The sequence below is a fragment of the Microcaecilia unicolor genome, chromosome 2 (assembly GCF_901765095.1).
Source record: "Microcaecilia unicolor chromosome 2, aMicUni1.1, whole genome shotgun sequence".
Lineage (NCBI taxonomy): Eukaryota > Metazoa > Chordata > Amphibia > Gymnophiona > Siphonopidae > Microcaecilia > Microcaecilia unicolor.
The window spans coordinates 516,685,244-516,706,809 of NC_044032.1; the positions used below are offsets into that span (position 1 = coordinate 516,685,244).

The window sequence follows — 21,566 nt, forward strand, 5'->3', positions numbered from 1 at the left end:
GCCAATTATTGATGCTATTTAGCTAATTATTCAGTTAAATTGCGCATGTAAAGTGGGCATGTACCCATATTTGCATGCACAGTTTTGGGCTATTTTTATATGTTGGCGGAGTTTAAAAAATGTTTGGACGGCTTCCTAAAGGAAAAGTCCTTAGACCATTATTAAATGGACTTAGGGAAATCCACTATTTCTGAGATAAGCAGTATAAAATGTTTTGTACTTTTTTGGGATCTTGCCAGGTATTTGTGACCTGGATTGGCCACTATTGGAAACAGGATGCTGGGCTTGATGGACCTTTGGTCTTTCCCAGTATTGCAATACTTATATAATTAGGGGATAAGCATGCCCCATTGTGGTGCCTACATTGAGGTGCCAAGTTACAGAATTGCCCCACATTTTCTACGCAGAGGTTATAGGTAAATAACTAAGACAACAGTGATATCTCTATGGCTTCGGTGATACTCTTCCTACTTTTCTGTTCTGAATAACTAGTAGATGCAGGTAGTATTGTATAGACACATCACAGACAGTCTCGGCTCTGTGGGGCTCACGGTCGAATGGCTGAGGTTCACAGTTCAGGAACTATTGATCTTGCAGCACATTGTGCATTCAACGATATATCAAGCCTTTCTCAATCAATAAATACATAAAGTAAATTCTTATGTGAGTCCTCCATGTGGGCCTTTCTCTCTTTTGGAGTATCTATAAATGGAGATCTGAGTTCATAGGATAAAATCAGTGCCACTTAATTTTATTTATTTATTCCGTTGTTTAGCTTGTCCTCCTGACAGTGCCCAGAACGGGTTACAGAATTACATTCATAATATAATAAAACATTGCAACATAAAATAAAATAACATTTCAACTCATCAAATTGCTAGATTAAAACAAGTAAGTTTTAACAGCCTTATGAAATCCCAAATGCAGGGGCGCAGCCAGACTTCAGTGGGAGAGGGGTCCAGAGCCTGAGGTGGGGGGGCACATTTTAGCCCGCCTCCCCCAGCCGCCGACCCTCCCCTTCCACTTTAACCCCCCCCCCCCCCGCTGACCCTGCCCCGTCCCCTTCGACCCCCCCCCTCGCCACTGACAACCCGCCGCTGCCGCCGCAATGTACCTTTGCTGGCAGGGGGTCCCCAACCTCCGCCAGCCGAAGTTTTCTTCAGCGTCGGTCTCTGGCGCCTTTGCTGATCTGTTTCTATGAGTCCAGGCTCCTGACATCCTGCATGCACGTCCTTCACGTTCCTACATGCAGGATATCAGGAGTCAGGACTCACTGAAACAGACCAGCAAAGGTACCCGGCGTCGGGGGGGGGGAGGGTCAGCGTCAGCGGCGGGGTCGAAAGAGGCGGGGGAGGGTCTAAAGTAGTGGAGGCCAGGGCTAAATCTGTGGGGGCCCTTGCCCCGTGGCCCCACCTAGCTAAGCCCCTGCCCAAAAGAACATTAGTAGATCTCGCAGGGAAAGAAACCCTTCTTCCACAACCAGGTCATAAAAAAAGAATAAGCTTGAGAGAGAGAGAGTACACTCTATCCGAAAGGATCTGAAGGGTAAAAGAAAATGCCTTTCACTCTGAGAACGCAATGATCGTTTAGGAGTATAAGTTGGCAGCTTATCTGAAACATCTTGGTGCCATGCCATGAAACACTTTAAATGCCAACTCCAGTGTTTTGAAAATGCAACAATTTTTAATTGGAAGGCAGTGGAAAGAAGAAAGAATAGGTGAGATATGAATTCTTCAAAAGACAAGCAGCTGCATTTGGAACACGCTGGAGCCTTCTTAAACTCTTTGGGCGTCTTTTATTAAGGTGCGCTCACGTTTTTTGCGCGCGCTAAAATTGTGGGCACGCTAAACGTTAGAGATGCCCATAGGAATGCATTGGCGTCATTAACGTTCAGCGCACCCACAATTTTAGCGTGCGCTAAAAACGTGAGCGCGTCTTAGTAAAAGACCCTGTTTATCAGGTAACCCCACCAACAATGCATTGCAATAATTAATGCGTGAAATTACATATGCATAAAGCAACTGAGAAAAATCAGACTCTGTAAAATAAGTACGAATTCTGTGTAATTTTGGAGATATTTATTGGCTTTAAGACATATTCAGTTATAATATGTTCAGCCATGATTTTCTTTTGTTTTGAACTTTTCATTTCTGTTGGTGTATGAGCTTCTCCTTGTGGTATGCTGTGTCTGTTCTCTGTAGGGTAACAAATACCAACCAAAAAGAAAAGAAAAAAACTGCTACACTTGGCTGCTGGAAGTTATTTGGCCCACCTTTACTTTTCTCCGTAGGGTAACACCACTTCCTCTTATTTGCAAAAGATCAATATGTTGATATTTGCTTTTGAATTACAAGGCTTCTGGCTTGGAAGAGTTTACCTGTGGAAATCCATGTTAAAACACATTTACTGGCTTTTAGAAAAAAGGTTCAAGCCTTTTTAGTTCTTGGCTTGTGAGGGATTAGATGGTGGACAAGTATTATGGTCTCCCTTAGCTTCGGTTTGGTCCGTCACTTCTTTCAGTAGCTGGATTAAATAGATGCATTGAAACTGTGTTTTATTGTGATTTTAAACCCTTTTGAATGAACATTTATTCAGGGAAGCAATTTATATTTTCATAAGTAAATTAATTCATTAAGGGGCCCCTATATTATGTGTGCTAAGAAATGGGCATAGTGCATTTTAATGTGTAAATTTCCAATGCACTAAGCCCATTTCTAGTGCATCCTGAACTTTTTAGTTTTGCAAGTCCCTTGCTAAGTTTTCCGATAGCATGCAGGACTTACAAAATTATTAACATAAGATCACTTACTGCCTCCTTTTCAAGAGGCACTAAGAGCTCTGGCATTCACTTTAGGGTTAGCCAGTTAGGGTGCACTAAATTGAATGCACTAGCTGGATAATTCTTCACACCATTCTCTGCCTAGATCACACCACATTTGAGACATCGTTAATGCATACTTTTACTATGTGGCGGTAGGACTACCGCCAGGTTGGAACACAAGAAATCGGCCCTACCACCGGGGTCTCTCAGGAGCCCGGCGGTAGTTCCAGCTTCTGGTGTGCACTCTTTGTAGCGCTAGGAATTATGTAAAATTTTCCAGCGCTGGGGGTATGCCCAGCGGTAATCGGGCTGTGCCATGTTAGCACTGGAGCCCTCACTGCCTCCTAAATAGGAGATGGTAAGGGCTCCCCCAGCAAATGGTCATGCGCCAATGTGTTCATTAGCATGTGGCCATTTACTGGCCCTTTAAAGAAAAATGACCTTTTATCCACGTCAGTAAAAGGTGGCCTTGGTGTGTGACGATCCCACATGCTGACACCATCATGGGCCACTTTTTACCACTGTTTAGTAAAAGGACCCCTTAATGTATCCAAACAGGCAAAATACCATAAAATGCTTTAACACGTTTTGCAGTAGCCTGTATATTTCATGCACTAAATGTGCATTAGGGCTTAACACCTTTTAGTAAAAGGGGCCCTAAAATATTTTGCTACCTTAATTGAATTTAATGAGAAGACCATGATTGGGATCAACTCTACAGGGTGTGCCACATTGTTGGGCTATTTGAAAAAAAGAAAGGTTGTGAAGGCTAAAAAACCTTTTTGAATAAGGGCATTTAGGGATGCAGATATCAGTGTGGGCTACTATTAAGACATATTGAGGGGGATAATCGAATGGGGGCGCTCATCTCCGAGGACGGGGGTGCGAAGGGGCGGGACAGACTGTATTATCGAAAAAGATGGGCAGCCATCTTTTGTTTCGATAATACGGTTGGTGCCGGCCAAATGCCTAGGATTTGGGCGGATTTGAGATGGTCGGCATCGGTTTTCAGCGATAATGGAAAGAGAAGCCGGCCATCTCAAAAACGAACAAATCCAAGGCATTTGGTTGTGTGAGGGACCAGGATTCGTAGTGTACTGGTCCCCCTCACATGCCAGGACACCAACCGGGCACCCTAGGGGGCACTTTTAAAAATAAAAAAAAAAAAAACATTAAAATACCTCCCAGGTGCATAGCTCCCTTACCTTGGGTGCTGAGCCCCCCAAATCCCCCCCAAACCCACTCCCCACAACTCTACACCATTACCATAGCACTTATGGGTGAAGGGGGGCACCTAGATTTGAGTGCAGTGGGTTTTGGGTGGGGGGTTGGAGGGCTCCCATTTATCACCACAAGTGTAACAGGTAGGGGGGAGTGAGCCTGGGTCCACCTGCCTGAAGTGCACTGCACCCACTAAAAACTGCTCCAGGGACCTGCATACTGCTGTGATAGAGCTGGATGACATTTGCTTTTTTTTTTTTTTTTGGTGGGAGGCAGTTAGTGACCACTGGGGGAGTCAGGGGAGGTCATCCCTGATTCCCTCCGGTGGTCATCTGGGCAGTTATGGCACTGTTTTGGGACTTGGACCTAAAAAAAAAGGGTCTAAAAAAACCGGACCAAATTCTCGCTAGGGCCGCCCTTCTTTTTTCGATTATCGGCCGAGGGCGCCCATCTCTTAAGCACTCCCCAGCAGGCCCCTGTCCCACCTTCGCTACCCTTCTGACACGCCCCCGGGAACTTTGTTCATCCGCGCAACGGACTGCAGTTGGGTGCGCCCAAAATCGGCTTTCGAGTATACCAATTTGGGTGCCCGCGAGAGAAGGGCGGCTATCTCCCGATTTGGGTCAGAAGATGGCCGCCCTTCTCTTTCGAAAATCAGCTGGATTGTTTTTTTTCCCTCTTTATTTTTATTTCAGTACAAACTCTTGCTAGTTTAGCACAAGTCCTTTTTATACAATGAGACTTAGGGGCCCTTTTGCTAAGCCGCATAGGTGTGTACACGCGCCTAACACACGCCAAAATGGAGTTGCCGCCCAAATACTGCGTGGCTCTTGCAGTAATTTCATTTTTGGCGCGCATCCGATACGGGTGGCCGAAAAATCATTTTTACTTTCAGACATGTGTATCGGACGTGTGCCATGACATTTGACGCGCGTAGGTCAATACCACCCGGTTACTGTGTGAGACTTTACCGCTAGGTCAATGGCTGGCGGTAAGGTCGCAGACCCAAAATGGACGTGCGGCAATTTTGATTTTGCCGCACGTCCATTTTCAACAAAAATTTTTAAAAGGCCTTTTTTTATAGGCACACTGAAAAATGGATCGGTGCGTTCCCAAACTCCACGCCTCCACTACCACAAGCCATTTTTCAGCTAACCTTAGTAAAAGGATCCCCTAGTTACTAGTAACTGGGGTTAACAATAAAATAACACATCTTAATGGTAGCCCACACTGATAACCTTCCCTTCTTAATGTAGTAGTGCTCTATCTTGGCTTAAAGCTCTTCAGGCCTTGGACACTGTAATGTGATGTGTGTTGCTGTTTTATTTGTCTGGCTTGTCCATTTATAGCAACCTAACAATTTTTCAGATGGGTATTTCTTCCTGGTGGTTTTTTTCTGTCTGTTATTTTGAACGAAATCTGCTGCCACTGCTCAAATGTGCTTATTTATCAATTTTTAATCCAGGCCATCTGTGTCATTAAATCACAGAAAAAATAATTGTGGGTAAATTGTTTCATTGAAATAATTAAAAAAGCATAATCAACGCACTTGGAATTAATAACTAAAGAGCGTGCCCAAAATTTGGTTAGCTGAGAAGTCTATAAAAATAAGCATGAAGTTGGCAAGCATAAATCCACATCATTTGGTTCTACAATTATACTTCATGCAGCCGGCCTCTAGAAGAGTTGATGAAAAACCTACTGGAAAGTGTTACTTCGGTCTTTTAAATTGCTGTGAGGGACAGCTCTCCAGAGAGCAGTATTTGGAATCAGCTATACAGCAGGTCTGTAATTTGCCTGTAGTGGGCAGGAGATCAGATGAATAGTGAGTTTCCATGTTTTAAGTCAGTGGTTCCCAACTGTTTCCACTCCGGGCTGACCGTGAGCCTACAACAGAATTTCAGGAACCTCCCTAAATAAACTGACTTCAGAATCAAGACCAAAAATTTTGTACCTCTTATGCTTTTCAAAGGGCCAGATCTTTGCATTGTGAATTGGATGTTTGCTGTGATGTTTTACCTTATGACTCCTTTGTAAATCTTGTGGAACTTGGGATTTGAGACCCTTGCAACATTTTTCAAGGTGAGAGAGCCACCAATGGCATTATTTCTGTTTTAAATTGCAGATGGCAAAGAATAAAAGCCAACGTTTTTGTTGACACTACAGTTGTATACAGGAGCAAAGGGACACAGCGAAAGGTTCAAACAGAGGGGTCCTTTTACAAAGGCGCACTGAAAAATGGCTTGCGGTAGTGTAGGTGCGGGTTTTGGGTGCGCGCCGATCCATTTTTTAGCGCGCCTGTAAAAAAGGCCTTTTGTACATTTCTGCCGAAAACGGACGTGCGGCAAAATGAAAATTGCCGCATGTCTATTTTGGGTCTGAGACCTTACCACCAGCCATTGCCTAGCAGTAAAGACTCACACGGTAACTGGGTGGTAATGACCTACACATGCCAAATGCCACTTGGCGCGTGTCCATTACACGCACCCTTAAATAAAAAATATTTTTCAGACGTGCGTATCGGATTCGCGCTAAAAATGAAATTACTGCAAAAGCCACACGGTAGTCGGGTGGTAACTCCATTTTGGCACGCATTGGGCGCACGTAGATGCTTACACGGCTTAGTAAAAGGACCCCAGAGTGGTCATTCATCAGAGTGGTCAGTTTTGGCATGTGCTCCGAACTCCTACTCTTCCCTCACAAGTTACTAGAACAACTATCACTCTCTACAGAAGATTTCTGGGAAAGTATGCATTGGCAAATGAGCTCCTGGTTTCCTTTCTTTCTCACCCGTATCGGAAAATGTCACATGAAGTAGGATCCCAGCACAAGAGAAGGCGATCTTCCATCATGTCGTATTCAAACATTGCAAAACTGATCTCAGAATTTCTCTCTGGCCATCAAGCCTATACAAAGCTTTAATATGTCTACCCATCCAACTAATATGTTAGTTTCTATGAAATAAGAATACAAAGAAAGGTATTTAATTGCCATCTGTTTTATTAGATCCATGCAAAAATGTCTTGGTGGTTGTTTTGAGAATGCTGTCCGACCCCCAGAATGGATCTAATGAGAATTTCCAGCATGCTCTACGGACATTTACACTCTGAAACTCAGCTGACTTCCATGTAGATAAAAGGAGGAGATTAAAGGACAGAAAGCTGAAAGAGTCCAATTCACTTTGCTTTCTGCAAGAACAAAGTGTGATATCTTAATGTTTATTTCAAGCCTCTGTATTCATATGTAATCTGATTCTACAATTTCTGAATACAGTTAATGAATACTTTTCTAAAATGTGATGGGTTTGTTAAATGGAAAATGTTGGGTTGAGCTAATGATACGTTTATTCAGTTCACCCATTCTTACAAATTATTTATCCAGAAGAGATTGAGTGTTTAGATCACAGCTGAATTAGCTTACCGCGCTTCATATTTTCCACTGAATAGGGTGATTGACAAAGCCGGCAGGCACACATAATACACCTCAGATAACTTTTTCTGAGAAATAGCAGCTTAGAATTGAAAAGGCTCAAAAGCTATAGATTCCAGTAAGAAAAAAGCAAGTCACCTACAAGCGACTTCATTTTTTGACATATAGCTGCGTCCACGAAGAGCAGTTCTGTAATCTAACTGCCAGCAAATATGCATTCCTTGCTTGTACGAATGTCTAGTATGTTAGTACTTATACATATGAGTGAACATTTATCCACAAACGTGCCAGCAGGGTGTCTAAGCTCTATTCTGTAATGGCATACCTACTTTTCATGCAAAAAGCCAAAAAAGCACAAGGAGCCTCCAAAATAGAGAGCGTCTCAACTTCACTTTATTAATCAGACCCGACATGGTCTGTGTTTTGGCAATAAATGCCTGCGTCAGGGGTTTATAAATTATGTTTGATCCCAAGGGGAATAAAGCAACTTAGGGGTCCTTTTACTAAGGTGTGCTGAAAAATGGCCTGTGCTAGTGTAGACGCGTGTTTTGGACGCGTGCAGATCCATTTTTCAGCGCACCTGTAAAAAATGCCTTTTTGGGGGTCAGAAATGGACGTGCAGCAAAATGAAAATTGGCGCTCGCCCATTTTGAGTTTTGAGACCTTACCGCCACCCATTGACTTAGCGGTAAGGTCTCACGCGTTAACTGGGCAGTAATGGTCTACGCACATACAATGCCTTTTACCGCCTGGTTAATGCTGCATGACGGAAAATAAAAATTATTTTCTGGCGCTTGTAGTGGGCACGTGTAAAAAATGAAATTACCGCATGGGCCACACAGCTGGGCGGCAATTTGAAATTGATGCGCTTTGGGTGCGCATATGTGCCTACACAACTTAGTAAAAGGGCCCCTTAATTGAGTGATGACAAACAGCAAGGTAACAAACTGTGATCTTTAAAATGTGTCCCGCACCAAGGAAAACATTTTGTTTGATTTAGTACTTGATGTTTTCCTTGGTGTGGGACACATTTTAAAGATCACAGTTTGTTACCACACTGTTTGGCATTACTCAGTTAAGTTTTTAGTATAGCTGTCTTTTTCAAGTCAAGTTGCTTGGGATCAAACATCATATATAGACCGTGTCAGGTCTAATTAATAAAGTGAAGTTGAGACTCTGTGTTCTGAAGGCTCCTTGTGCTTTTTTGGCTTTCTGCTTCTGTGGTCTTGGATTTCCTCTCCTTTGTAGTATACCTATTTTATATAGCACATAAATGCAAGACAATGTACACAAGGACAGATCATTGGTGGGATGTGGTGGGCTCTTAGTTATGCATAAAGGGCTAGATTCAGTAAATAGTGCTCAAAATTCAGTCCTGAAAAAAAAATCGGCACTGAACAGTATTCTATAAAGGGCATTCTGGGATGGCCACCCTTTATAGAATACTCATAGTGCCAGAATCAGCACTCAACGTTGGGCGCAAGAATTTACACCAGCTGGAACCAGGTGTAAATCCCGGTTCAAGTTATGCATGCCTTGTAAGGGAATACCCTTGACCCGCTCATGTCCTTCCTGTTGTTATGCTTCTTTTGCAGATCCACGTGGAAACACTTAGACGCTATTCTTTAAATGGGTGCGAAAATGTGTTTCCACATGGATCTACCATTTCAGCCCTGTTTTGGTGCCTTGCATCCAGTAGAAGTTTTTCCACACTGAAATTTCAGCGCAGAGTTAGCATCTAACGTTAGGCACCAGATATAGAATACTCCTAATACTGTAAGTTATGTGCCTACAGTTGTGTCAGGTACATGGTTGGTGTAACTGCAGGCATGTAAATGTTAGGCATTCTGATATCGGTTTATGCTTGTATTCCCCCCCACTAACCTCCCTCAGCACTCACGGATACAGTGTACAGGGCAGGAACAATCCCGCTCTTGCACAGTGCAAGTCCTGGGTTCAAAGTGGCAACTTGACCCTTAGTGATAGTCTCCTAGTAATACCATTAGGGGTCCATCTGCCAAATAAGTAGTGTTTGTTGTGATTCGGCATATTGTCCCATATCGCTAATACTGTGAGACTACAACTAGGAATCATAGCTGCCATTTTGAACCTGGGACTCAGACAAGGCAGGAGCAAAGGGGATTGCTCTTGCCCCTTACACTAGGCTACTAGACATTGTATTAGTGACTGCTGTAGGGAAAGGGGGTCGACTGGGTCTTCTGCTTGCAGGAGGCTCATCTTAGGGGGGAAATATCTTCCTGGGGGGAGAATTATTTATCTTGGGGCTTATGTGGGAGGAGGGGTGTCTTGGAAGGGTGCTTATTTGGAGGAATCAGATTAGGGTAGGGGCGTATGTGGAAGGAGTGGTGGAGGAGATTGGGGTTGCACTTTAGTAAATACTAGTAAAAAAGGCCCGTTTCTGGAACGAATGAAATGGGTGCTAGCAAGGTTTTCCTGGGAGTGTGTATGTTTGAGAGAGAGAGCCAGAGTGAATGTGCGGGTGTGTGACAGAGTGAGACTGTTTGTGTGACAGTGTGTGTGTGAGAATGAGAGTGTGTGACAGGGCCCCCTCCCCTGTTCCTAATACCCCTCACCCAGTTCCCTCCCCTCCTTTTCCTCCACCTTCCCACACTTTGGGTTCCTTAAGGCTTTCAAAAGTCTATGTACCCCCGTGGTTCTAACGCCCAGTATCCGGATACCCCACCGCTTTCCGCCTCACCCCTCCCCCAAGATGTAATACTCTCACGTCCTTCATTTTTTTTTAAAAGTGTCCTATCTACCCTGTGTACAAATGCCCTACTTGTCCCTCTAATTACCGACCCATCTCCCTCCTTCCTTTTCTCTCCAAATTACTTGAGCGTGCTGTTCACCGCCGCTGCCTTGATTTTCTCTCCTCACATGCTATTCTTGACCCACTACAATCTGGTTTTCGCCCTCTCCACTCAACCGAAACTGTGCTTACTAAAGTCTCCAATGACCTATTACTGGCTAAATCCAGAGGTCAATATTCCATCCTCATTCTTCTTGATCTTTCCGCTGCTTTTGACACTGTCGATCACAGCATACTTCTCGATACCCTATCCTCACTTGGATTCCAGGGCTCTGTCCTTTCCTGGTTCTCTTCCTACCTCTCCCTCCGCACCTTTAGTGTTCATTCTGGTGGATCCTCTTCTACTTCTATCCCTCTGCCTGTCGGCGTACCTCAGGGTTCTGTTCTTGGTCCCCTCCTCTTTTCTATCTACACTTCTTCCCTTGGTTCATTAATCTCATCCCATGGCTTTTCCTACCATCTCTATGCTGATGACTCCCAAATCTACCTTTCTACCCCTGATATCTCACCTTGCATCCAAACCAAAGTTTCAGCGTGCTTGTCTGACATTGCTGTCTGGATGTCTCAACGCCACCTGAAATTAAATATGACCAAAACCGAGCTTCTCATTTTCCCCCCCAAACCCACCTCCCCGCTCCCCCCGTTTTCTATTTCTGTTGATGGCTCTCTCATTCTCCCTGTCTCCTCAGCTCGAAACCTTGGGGTCATCTTTGACTCTTCTCTCTCCTTCTCTGCTCATATCCAGCAGATTGCCAAGACCTGTCGTTTCTTTCTTTACAACATCCGTAAAATCCGCCCCTTTCTTTCCGAGCACTCTACCCAAACCCTCATCCACATCCTTGTCACCTCTCGTTTAGACTACTGCAATCTGCTTCTTGCTGGCCTCCCACTTAGTCACCTCTCCCCTCTCCAATCGGTTCAAAATTCTGCTGCCCGTCTCGTCTTCCGCCAGGGTCGCTTTACTCATACTACCCCTCTCCTCAAGACCCTTCACTGGCTCCCTATCCGTTTTCGCATCCTGTTCAAACTTCTTTTACTAACCTATAAATGTACTCACTCTGCTGCTCCCCAGTATCTCTCCACACTCGTCCTTCCCTACACTCCTTCCCATGCACTCCGCTCCATGGATAAATCCTTCTTATCTGTTCCCTTCTCCACTACTGCCAACTCCAGACTTCGCGCCTTCTGTCTCGCTGCACCCTACGCCTGGAATAAACTTCCTGAGCCCCTACGTCTTGCCCTATCCTTGGCCACCTTTAAATCTAGACTGAAAGCCCACCTCTTTAACATTGCTTTTGACTCGTAACCACTTGTAACCACTCGCCTCCACCTACCCTCCTCTCTTCCTTCCCGTCCACATTAATTGATTTGATTTGCTTACTTTATTTATTTTTTGTCTATTAGATTGTAAGCTCTTTGAGCAGGGACTGTCTTTCTTCTATGTTTGTGCAGCGCTGCGTATGCCTTGTAGCGCTATAGAAATGCTAAATAGTAGTAGTAGTAGTAGTAGTAATTCAGATTGTGTTCCTCTAGTAAATTTTCATTTCTTTCATTCATTCAGAACTTGCCCCCCACTGAACACTTTTGGTTCCTTCAGTCTTTTAAAACTGTCCTATGTACCCTGTGTGCTAATGGCCAGCATTGAGATTGTTTTCCTGTGCCAAATTTGCATGTCTTTCAGTCATTCACAACCCCCCCCCCCCCCCTCCTTCTCCAGTTTAACACTTTCGTTTCCTTCAGTCTTTTAAAACCCTCCTATCTACCCTGTGTCCTAATGGCCAGCATTCAAATTGTTTTCCTTTCCCAAATGTTCATGTCTTTCAGTCATTCAGAACTCCCCCTCCCCCCATTTAACACTTTCGGTTCCTTCAGTCTTTTAAAACTCTCCTATCAACCCTGTGTCCTAATGGCCAGCACTCAGATTGTTTTGCTTTGCCAAATTGTCTGTCACTGAGGTCACTGAGGTCAGTGCGTGCCTGCCTAGCAGACCACTTCCGGCAGGCACGGTCCCAAGCACATCCTGTTGGAGATGAGAATTATTATATAGGATGATCCTTCGGCTTTTTTGTACATTGTACTTTTCCCAAATTTGTTCATTTTACTGGTTGAACACCATAAAAATTTAAATGCAAGAGAATTTGCATTTGTGATGGTGAACTGCAGATACAAGGACACTTGATTGCACTGAAAGGTTAGTGGAAGAATGAAACAATTTTGCAATGAAATTGGGTTGGGCACTGGCATTCTTAAACCATGAGAAGAACACTGGGAATCTTTAGGAATGGGAAAGTGAGCGTAAAGCCAGCGATCAGGTAGGATTCATGGTATTCTAATGTTTTATGTTATGTTATGAATGCGGTTGGCACTTCTTGTCATAGGAGGATCATGAAGGTTTGTATTGTAACGATTTCTCCCATTGTGTGCATCTTGTGATACCAATTCCAGTTTTCTCCATGGCTACTATAATTAATTAAAATCTACTTGTCTTCTGTGCCAGAAATGTGTTTATGGTATACAGAGATCAAAGGACACAGGTTTAAGTTTGGCCTCATATGTTACTGTCTTCTCTCTTTTTCTCCCCTTTGTAGACGACTGGAGCAGAATTCTATCAAAGTCATTCCTCCTGGAGCTTTCTCACCATATAAAAAGCTTCGAAGAGTGTAAGTGTGTTCTTTTCTTAGTAGTTTTCAAACTGAAATGGTTCATGCTTTTAAACTGAATGCTCCTGTTAAAGTATATATTCATGGAAGTTTTTGACAGCCGTAAGATTAATATGTAGCTGTCCAGTTGCTCACACATGATAGGTTCTTTGTTACCTTGATCAGCTTAAAATGTAACTGCAGATGAATACATGTGTTGGTCTTGCTGTATAAATAAATCTACTGTGAATATTTAAGAAAGGGCCTAAAGTTATTGCTCCTTAACAGCAGCACCCATACATTGACTTTGTGAGGACGGTCTCTGCACTATTTATTATTTCTTTCCATAGTCAGCAATTGCCACAATCCAGAAAGTCTTGTTTCTAGAAGGGTCTTCACTAGTTCACTGCCTGTACTATGTGAAAAACAAGCGTGGAAAGCATGGCTCACGGAGTTCTTTCTAACCTCTCTGCATGTAAATGTGTGTGTGTGTGTTTGTGTTGGGGGTCTACATGTTTGTGTGTTGGTATGTGTATGTTTGTTTTGGGGGATGTACATGTTTGTGTGTGTCTGTACGTGTGTGTATATATTTGTGCTTTCTCTGTGCCGGATCAGGAGAGGAGAGGACATGAAATGAGATTGAAGGGGGGCAGACTCAGGAAAGATGTCAGGAAGTATTTCTTCACAGAGAGGGTGGTGAACGCTTGGAATGCCCTCCCGCGGGAGGTGGTGGAGATGAAAACGGTAACGGAATTCAAACATGCGTGGGATAGGCATAAAGGAATCCTGTGCAGAAGGAATGAATCCACAGAAGCTTAGCTGAAATTGGGTGGCGGGGGAAAGAGGGGTTGGTTGTTGAGAGGCTAGGATAGGGGAGGGCAGACTTATACGGGGTCTGTGCCAGAGCCGGTGATGGGAGGCGGGACTGGTGGTTGGGAGGCGGGAAATACTGCTGGACAGACTTATACGGTCTGTGCCCTGAAAAAGACAGGTACAAATCAAGGTAAGGTATACACATATGAGTTTATCGTGGGCAGACTAGATGGACCGTGCAGGTCTTTTTCTGCCGTCATCTACTATGTTACTATGTTATGTTATCTTGCGTCATGCATAGTGAGATAGTTGTTCACTTACAATTGGCAATGGATTTCATTGATGCCACAAGTGGAGGGGCATTTCCGAAAGGACATCCAAGTCAGAATAGGGATGACCACATCAGAATGTCCCAAATCGATGTCCATCTTACATGTACTTTTGAACAGGACCGTTTGAAAATACGTGAAATGGATGTCCGTGCGCTGAAGACGTCAAGCATGAACAGCCATTTTACACAAACTGGAAGGTCCAGATTACCAGTGGGGAAAACAAGGGACATGATCATCTGTATGGTAGCATTCGTAGAAAATGAGCATATAGATGTTCATACAGATTAGAGGGGCAGCCAAGTGGTTAGTGCAGCGGACTGCAAAGCAAGGGGCCCAGGTTCAATTCCCACTTTAATTTTGTAATTGTGAGCCCTCCAGGAACAGAAAAATGCCTACTGTACCTGAATATACACCACTTCAGTAGCCCTCAGATTTTCAGGCAGTTTATATATTTAGGTACAGAAGGTATTTTTCTGTTCCTGGAGGACTCACAGTAATAAAAAGAAAATTAAAAGTTAAAGTGGGATTTGAACCTGGGTCCCTTAGTTTGCTTCCTGCTTTGTTAAGAATGCCCATAATACCTGAAGCTGTCATTGAGCCTGGAACCCCCTTTCAGTTTCACTTTCAGGGGAGAGGGAGGTGGGTGCGACCACTGAGGGATTAAGGAGGTGTCATGCAACCCCCCCAGCGGTTGCTATCCCCCTTCCTTTCCCCTGAATATGAAATCCAAGGGATATCAGGCTTTATGACAGCTTCAGATACCATGAATGACAACAGCTGCACATAGTATAGCAGGACGTGTTTATCCGCTCCTACCCTAGCCAAGATAATGTTCAAGTACCTTTCTGGCCTCATTTGCAACTCTCTTTAACTAGTCCCTTAATTTCTTACTCCTATGCTATTAAAATGTTTTAATGTGTATTGTGTTGACATTGTAATGTAGTATACTGTGCCATACTTTGTATTGTTGTTTGAATATTTTTACTTCTGTAATTGACTATTGCTTATGTTTGACTTATTCTTGCTATACGCCGCCTTGAGTGAATTCCTTCAAAAAGGTGGTAAATAAATCCTAATAAATAAATAATACACAAACGTTCTTAACAGAGCAGCTTGCAACTCTGAGGAGTAGCCTAATGGTAAGTACAATGGATGGCACTTCAGCTGTTTTTATTACTATTATTTATTTATTTATTAACCGCCTTTTTATTATTTTATTCTGAGTTTTCCAGGAATAGAAAAATACCTACTGTACCTGAATATCGTGGAGGGGCATAATCGAACGTTGCCGGCGATCGTATTTTGGTGGCGGCACAACAGCTGGCCGGAACCGTATTATCGAAAAAGATGGCCGGCCATCTTTTTTTTCGATAATACGGTTTAACCCAGCCAAATGCCAGAGTTCGCTGGGTTTGAGATTGCTGGTTTTGTTTTTCATCGATAATGGAAAAAAATGCCGGCCATCTCAAACCCGACGAAATCCAAGGCATTTGGTCATGGGAGGAGCCAGCATTTGTAGTGCACTGGTCCTCCTCACATGCCAGGACACCAACCGGGCACCCTAGGGAGCATTTCTAAACAATTTTAAAAAAATACCAAAAAAGCTCCCAGGTGCATAGCTCCCTTACCGTGGGTGCTGAGCCCCCCAAATCCCCCCCCCCAAACCCACTCCCCACAACTCTACACCATTACCATGGCCCTTACCTACATGTGGGTAGAGTGGGTTTGGGGGGGTTTGGAGGGCTCAACACTTAGCACCACAAGTGTAACAGGTAGGGGGGATGGACCTGGGTCTGCCTGCCTGAAGTGCACTGCACCCACTAAAAACTGCTCCAGGGACCTGCATACTGCTATCAGGGAGCTGGGTATGACATTTGAGGCTGGCATACAGGCTGGTAAAAAAAGATTTTGATTTGTATTTTTTTAGTGTGGGAGGGGGTTGGTGACCACTGGGGGAGTACGGGGAGGTCATATCCCATTCCCTCCGGTGGTTATCTGGTCAGTTAGGGCATCTTTTTGAGGCTTGGTCGTGAAAATAAAAGGACCAAGTAAACCCAGCAAAATACTGCTTAACACCGCTTTTTTTTTCCATTATCCGCGAAAGCCGGCCATCTGGTAGCCACACCCATGCCCCGCCTTCGCTACACCGCCGACATGCCCCCTTGAACTTTCGCCGGTGAGGCAACGGCAAAGCGGCGATGCTGTCAAAAAAGCTGCTTTCGATTATTATTATTATTATTTGTTTCATTTGTATCCCACCTTTTCCCACCTCTTTGCAGGCTCAAAGTGGCTTACAATACATCATGAGTAGTGGAAGAATGTTAGTAAGTAAACATTTAGTATTATACCGATTTCGCCGCTTTTGAGAGATCGCCGGCCATCTCCCGATTTATGTCAGGAAATGGCCGGTGATCAATTTCGAAAATAAGCCTGTAAGACACCTGCAAGCCTGAAGACTATTGAAGTGGTGTACATTCAGGTACAGTAGGTATTTTTCTGTTCCTGGAGGACTCACAATCACAAAATTAAAGAATTAAAGTAGGAATTGAACCATTAGGCATCCCCTTTGCTCTGCATGAATGTCTGTGTGGCCATTATAAAAGATGGATGTTTATATGCTGTCACACAGACGTCCGTGCCCCTTGTTTTCCTCGTTCATAATTCGAATGCTTCAGTTTGTAAACTGGATGTACATGCTGGACTTTTCCAGTACATAGACGTCTATCTCTCATGTATTGTAGAACCTGTTGAGTGTGGGGGCAGTATGCAGGGTGGTTTGGAGGTTGCAGGGGACATTTTTGGATCTGAGGTAGTTGCAGGATGCAGATTTTGGGGATAGGCAGTTTGCAGGCTGGTAGAGCAGTTACAGGGGGGTAGGTTTGGACAAGTTCTTGGAGGAAAAGTCTATATGCTATTGAGACAGGCATGGAGAAGCTGAGGATGAGAAGCTGTATGTATGGGGGAGGCTGACTCTGTGCTGCCTGAACCCTACTGGGAACAGATGGCACAGTCCACTCAGCACTTAGGCCTTGGTTCTGCACAAGTCTGCAACCAGTATACATAGCTAAACATTTGAAGATGTTTGGCCCATGGCAATTTGTATTGTATTTTCCCGTCATCTCAGGGGAATATTCATCTCCGTTGCCTGGAGATTTAATCCTGTTTGTGATTCTTTGCACATCTCTGAATTTCATAGATATTAGGCCTTGATGTCGATATCATTTAAGTAGTGTCCGGTGTGCAAAGTTTTAAATCCTACCTCATAGTGTAGAAATAAATATGATTAATATTGTCTGTTTTTTTCCCATGACAAATATCAGTCAGACAGCTCTATGTCCTGCTTCAACAGGCCTCTTCTGTCAGTGGGCATATATACCAATAATCTTTGTCTTCTAGTGATTTACATTTGAAAACGGAGAATAAAATGTCAATTTCTTTTTACCACAGAATTGATGCATTTGATCTTGATGTGATATGATCTTTCTTTTCAGTGACCTGAGCAATAATCAGATTTCTGAAATTGCGCCTGATGCTTTCCAAGGCCTCCGCTCTCTGAACTCTCTGTAAGTATAGCAGCGTCCCCCGTCAGAGAAAAGTAGCAAGCGCGTATGTTAGCTTAGCCACAGACAATGGGCATTTTTGGTATGAGGTAAAAATACCCACTGATCTGCTGTTCCCTGCTCCAAGATAGAGAGAAACGAGAATTGCATTGTAATCAGAATCATAAAAGGTAATGTTTTACTAAATTGACTCACAGCGTTCAACTTAATTGCAATAGAAATAATCATGGGTTTGATAAAAGTAGAAGCTTTACTAGCTCATCTATCTTCAGAACCACTTAACTGATTTTTTGAAATTTGTCACACCAGCGGGGGTTGGGGTTGGGGCCAATTTTCAGAATATTTGGATTTTACTTTGTGGGACAGTTAACAAATAATTGTGATTTATTGTTGCAACTACTGTTTATTTATGTAGATTTAATGTAGAATTATAATTGTAGCAGTAATTATGTTGCTGCTGCTGCCAGTGTAATAATATACGTTTAGACAGGGTGAGGCAAAAAAAAAAAAATAGCCCCATAGTTTTTTCCTGTTTTCTCAGTGAATTTCAATGAGAAATTTTACATACTTATTTAGTCATCATACTTACGGTACATATTCTTATTAAACATTTCATTGTCTTAAGATATGTTGATGTTACTGACATTTTAGCGTTACTACCTAGGGATTTTTGTCCGTTAAAAATGTTCGAGCTAAAGCACAGTAAAATAACATCACTCAAACAATACAATTAACAATGTGTCAGCATTTTGCAGTCAGTGTGAATGCTCAAAGTGTCCACTCCCAGCTTTAATTGAAAGAGAAAAGGATTCAGTATTGTGGAAAAGACTGAAGAGAGCAGGCAAGGGAGGAGGAGAGAGATGTGTGTGAGGTCAATCAGTCCCTGTGGTAGGCTGTCCCACATCATTTGCAGCTCTTCCTTGAGTTCAGTGATTGATGCTGTGGGAGGAGCTTGTGATAGGTCTTCAAGATAGACAAAAGTTTACATCACTGTGATGTCATTAACAATCCTCAGGTAGACCTATAGTTTCTTCATGTAATTCTTTACTTGAACGGGTTTGCAAGTATACAAATTTTTTCCTGCGTCCTTTGGTTATTACTATTCCATTTTATTTACGTGACACGGCACATTTTTTGTATATTTTATCTCAACAGCATAACATCTTGGATCAAACTTTGCTTGTCATTCTTGATGTACATTCATTACACACTTCTGTACCTCAGTCTGAGGCACTTCAGTTGTGGAAACAGCATTAGAATCCTGGCCATGAACTTGTCAGGTGCCATCAGCCTTTCTGTTGCAACTGATTGAAATGGCTTTGAAGAAAAACTTCTTTGTATTTGATGACAAATTATAGTTATAAACATCTAGCATTTATATGGGAGCATTGTTTCAACTTTGAAGAACATAAGTATGTTCCTCACTGAATTATGCTAAAATAGCATATTGAGGTAGATACATAGATGACATTTTGTTGTTATGGAGTGATACCTGCTAAGATGGCCGCTACCTGAAGGTCACAGAGCAACCAGCTCCGGGGACCCCAACCGAAAATATCAGCAGAGAACCAGTTGAAAACTGACTGTGCGACCCCCAAATAGACCAATAGACCCCCGATCGTCTGGAAATGAACCAGGTCGACGATCGACGGCTTCACCGGGCAGATCGTGTGATCTCATGGCCGGGTCGCAGGTCAGGTCGCAGGCTGAATCACAGCCAGGGTCTCAGACTTCTTGGAGGCCTAGGGCAGACCACTGGACCAGTGCCTGAGAGCTACACAAGCCGGGCCGGAGCGCCGTAGGGTCGGTTGAGGTTCCCCGCCGACCCTCCCCATGGACGGGACACCGAGTGCCTAGCTGCCTCTGGGAACTTCCAAGGGAGCGCAAGATTACCGTGGTGGAGTGCCGGAGATCAACCGAGATGGGCTGCTGACCTTTTCCACAGATGGGCCGCTGAGCGCCTCCAGGAGCTGGCCGTGGCCCCTCCGACTTGGGAATGCGACATCGTGTGCCTCATCCCAGAGCCCATCTGCTCAACTGGAGCGTCGAGCAGCAAGCTGAAGGAGAGAAGAGGCACGAGCTACATGCCAGGGTGCCTTTGCGGGGTATGGTCGTCGGAGCGACGTGTGGGACGCATCTGGTCAGTGCCTGCTGCCTTGGACCTCACACCTGGGAGCGCCGATCAGCCAGAGAGCAAGCGTGAGGAGACACCAAGCGCATATGATATACCAGGCACTGCCTATCCAACACAAACAGTTCTAGACTTGCTACAGACGGACAAAGAATAAAAAACGACAACATGGATACAGCAGATCACAGGTTCACTAGTTGTGCTCTGAGTGAACACCAATGACGGCTACGCAGGGCAGTGGAAACAGAGACCAAACGGCTTCCTTGCTCACAGCGGTCTAGATAGGCACACCACAACTCCAGTCTATTAAACCTCCTCAAGAATCGCCAGCTCATAGGTTTACTTGCTGTGTTTCGAGTCAACACCAGTGACGGCTGCACAGGGTACTGGAAACAGAGATTAATCAAATAGCTTCCTTGTTCACAACGAACTAGAAAGCTTCACTTCCACTCCAGTCTATTAAACCTCCTTCAAAATTCACCAGGAGGGAAAAGAATAGAGAGACGCAGCACTGGGCTATGACTCTTGATCGCGGCACATTGTAAGTAGCGTCGGCTGCCAAAACAAAGAAATGCACATTCTATCACTAAACTTTTATTATCCCGAGAACGCCAGATCCTGCTAAATCACGCTCCATGACATAAAGCTACCGTCACATGACGAGAAACTCGCAACATTAAGGAGGACAAGACTGTTACGCAAAAATGAGGGTACGAAGAATAATCTTCAACGCTGAATACAACAACAGCCTCCTTTAAAAACTATTGAATTGATACCATAATGAACACCACCAAACTGATCCTAGCAATCTACTCCTTATCCCTATCCACCTAACAATGACCACCCCACTCGCAGAAATCAACAACATATCTATATTATTCAATAACCGAATACTGACCGAATACACACCACATCATACCAAACCGACATTAACCAAAACAAAGTAAAAGAACCAACAAGCGTACAACATCAACAAAATGAAAAGAAAGGTCATAAAAAATCCACACAAACCAAAAAACGACAACTAACAGAAGTCCACATAACACTGAATGCAAAAGACCCATACCAAAAAATTCAAATAGGTTACGTCAACGCCAGATCCATAGTAAACAAAACAACAATAATAACAGACTGGATCACATCAGAGAAATTTGATCTACTTTTCATCACCGAAACCTGGATCCATGATCAGAAGGACCCTATCATCTTAAACCTATGTCCTCCAGGATATAAAATCACCCACTGGACCAGAAAAGAAAAAAGGACGGAGCATAGCGCTTATATACTGATCTCATCTCACGATTGAAACCACTGCGGAACCTATAACAACCCACTTCGAAATAGCTTCAATTAGAATTCAACACAATACCCTGCTGAACCACCTAAATTGTGTCCTATTCTACAGACCACCATATAACTGGAACGATAGCCAGGCGGACTTTATGGACTTTGTTTCAAATATATGTATAGCCAAATCCAATACACTAGTATTAGGAGAAATCAATCTTCACCTTGAAGACCTAAACTCTACCAACACACAAGAATGCAAGGACTTCCTTCATCTATGTGATCTTACATTGCCACACATGCAAACAACCCATGTGAAGGGTCATACACTTGACCTCATCTCATACAAAGTGTCCGCTGATCAGAACCTAACCATAACACAAACTAGATGGACAGAAACACCATGGACTGACAATTACAAACTAAACCTTTCCCTAAAATGGTGAAAAAGGGGTTCTCTCCATACAAGAGAACACACGACTCACACCACGAGAGGCCAAATA

At 43.7% G+C, this 21,566-nt stretch overlaps 1 protein-coding gene across 1 annotated transcript in view; it reads left to right on the plus strand.

Moving 5' to 3' along the window:
- SLIT2 (slit guidance ligand 2) overlaps positions 1-21,566 on the plus strand; it is an 809,356-nt gene that overhangs the window by 562,048 nt on the left and 225,742 nt on the right. Inside the window, exons 10-11 of the mRNA XM_030191232.1 lie at positions 12,890-12,961; positions 17,577-17,648. Coding sequence (XP_030047092.1) covers positions 12,890-12,961; positions 17,577-17,648 — 144 coding nt within the window. The remainder of the gene's footprint in view (positions 1-12,889; positions 12,962-17,576; positions 17,649-21,566) is intronic.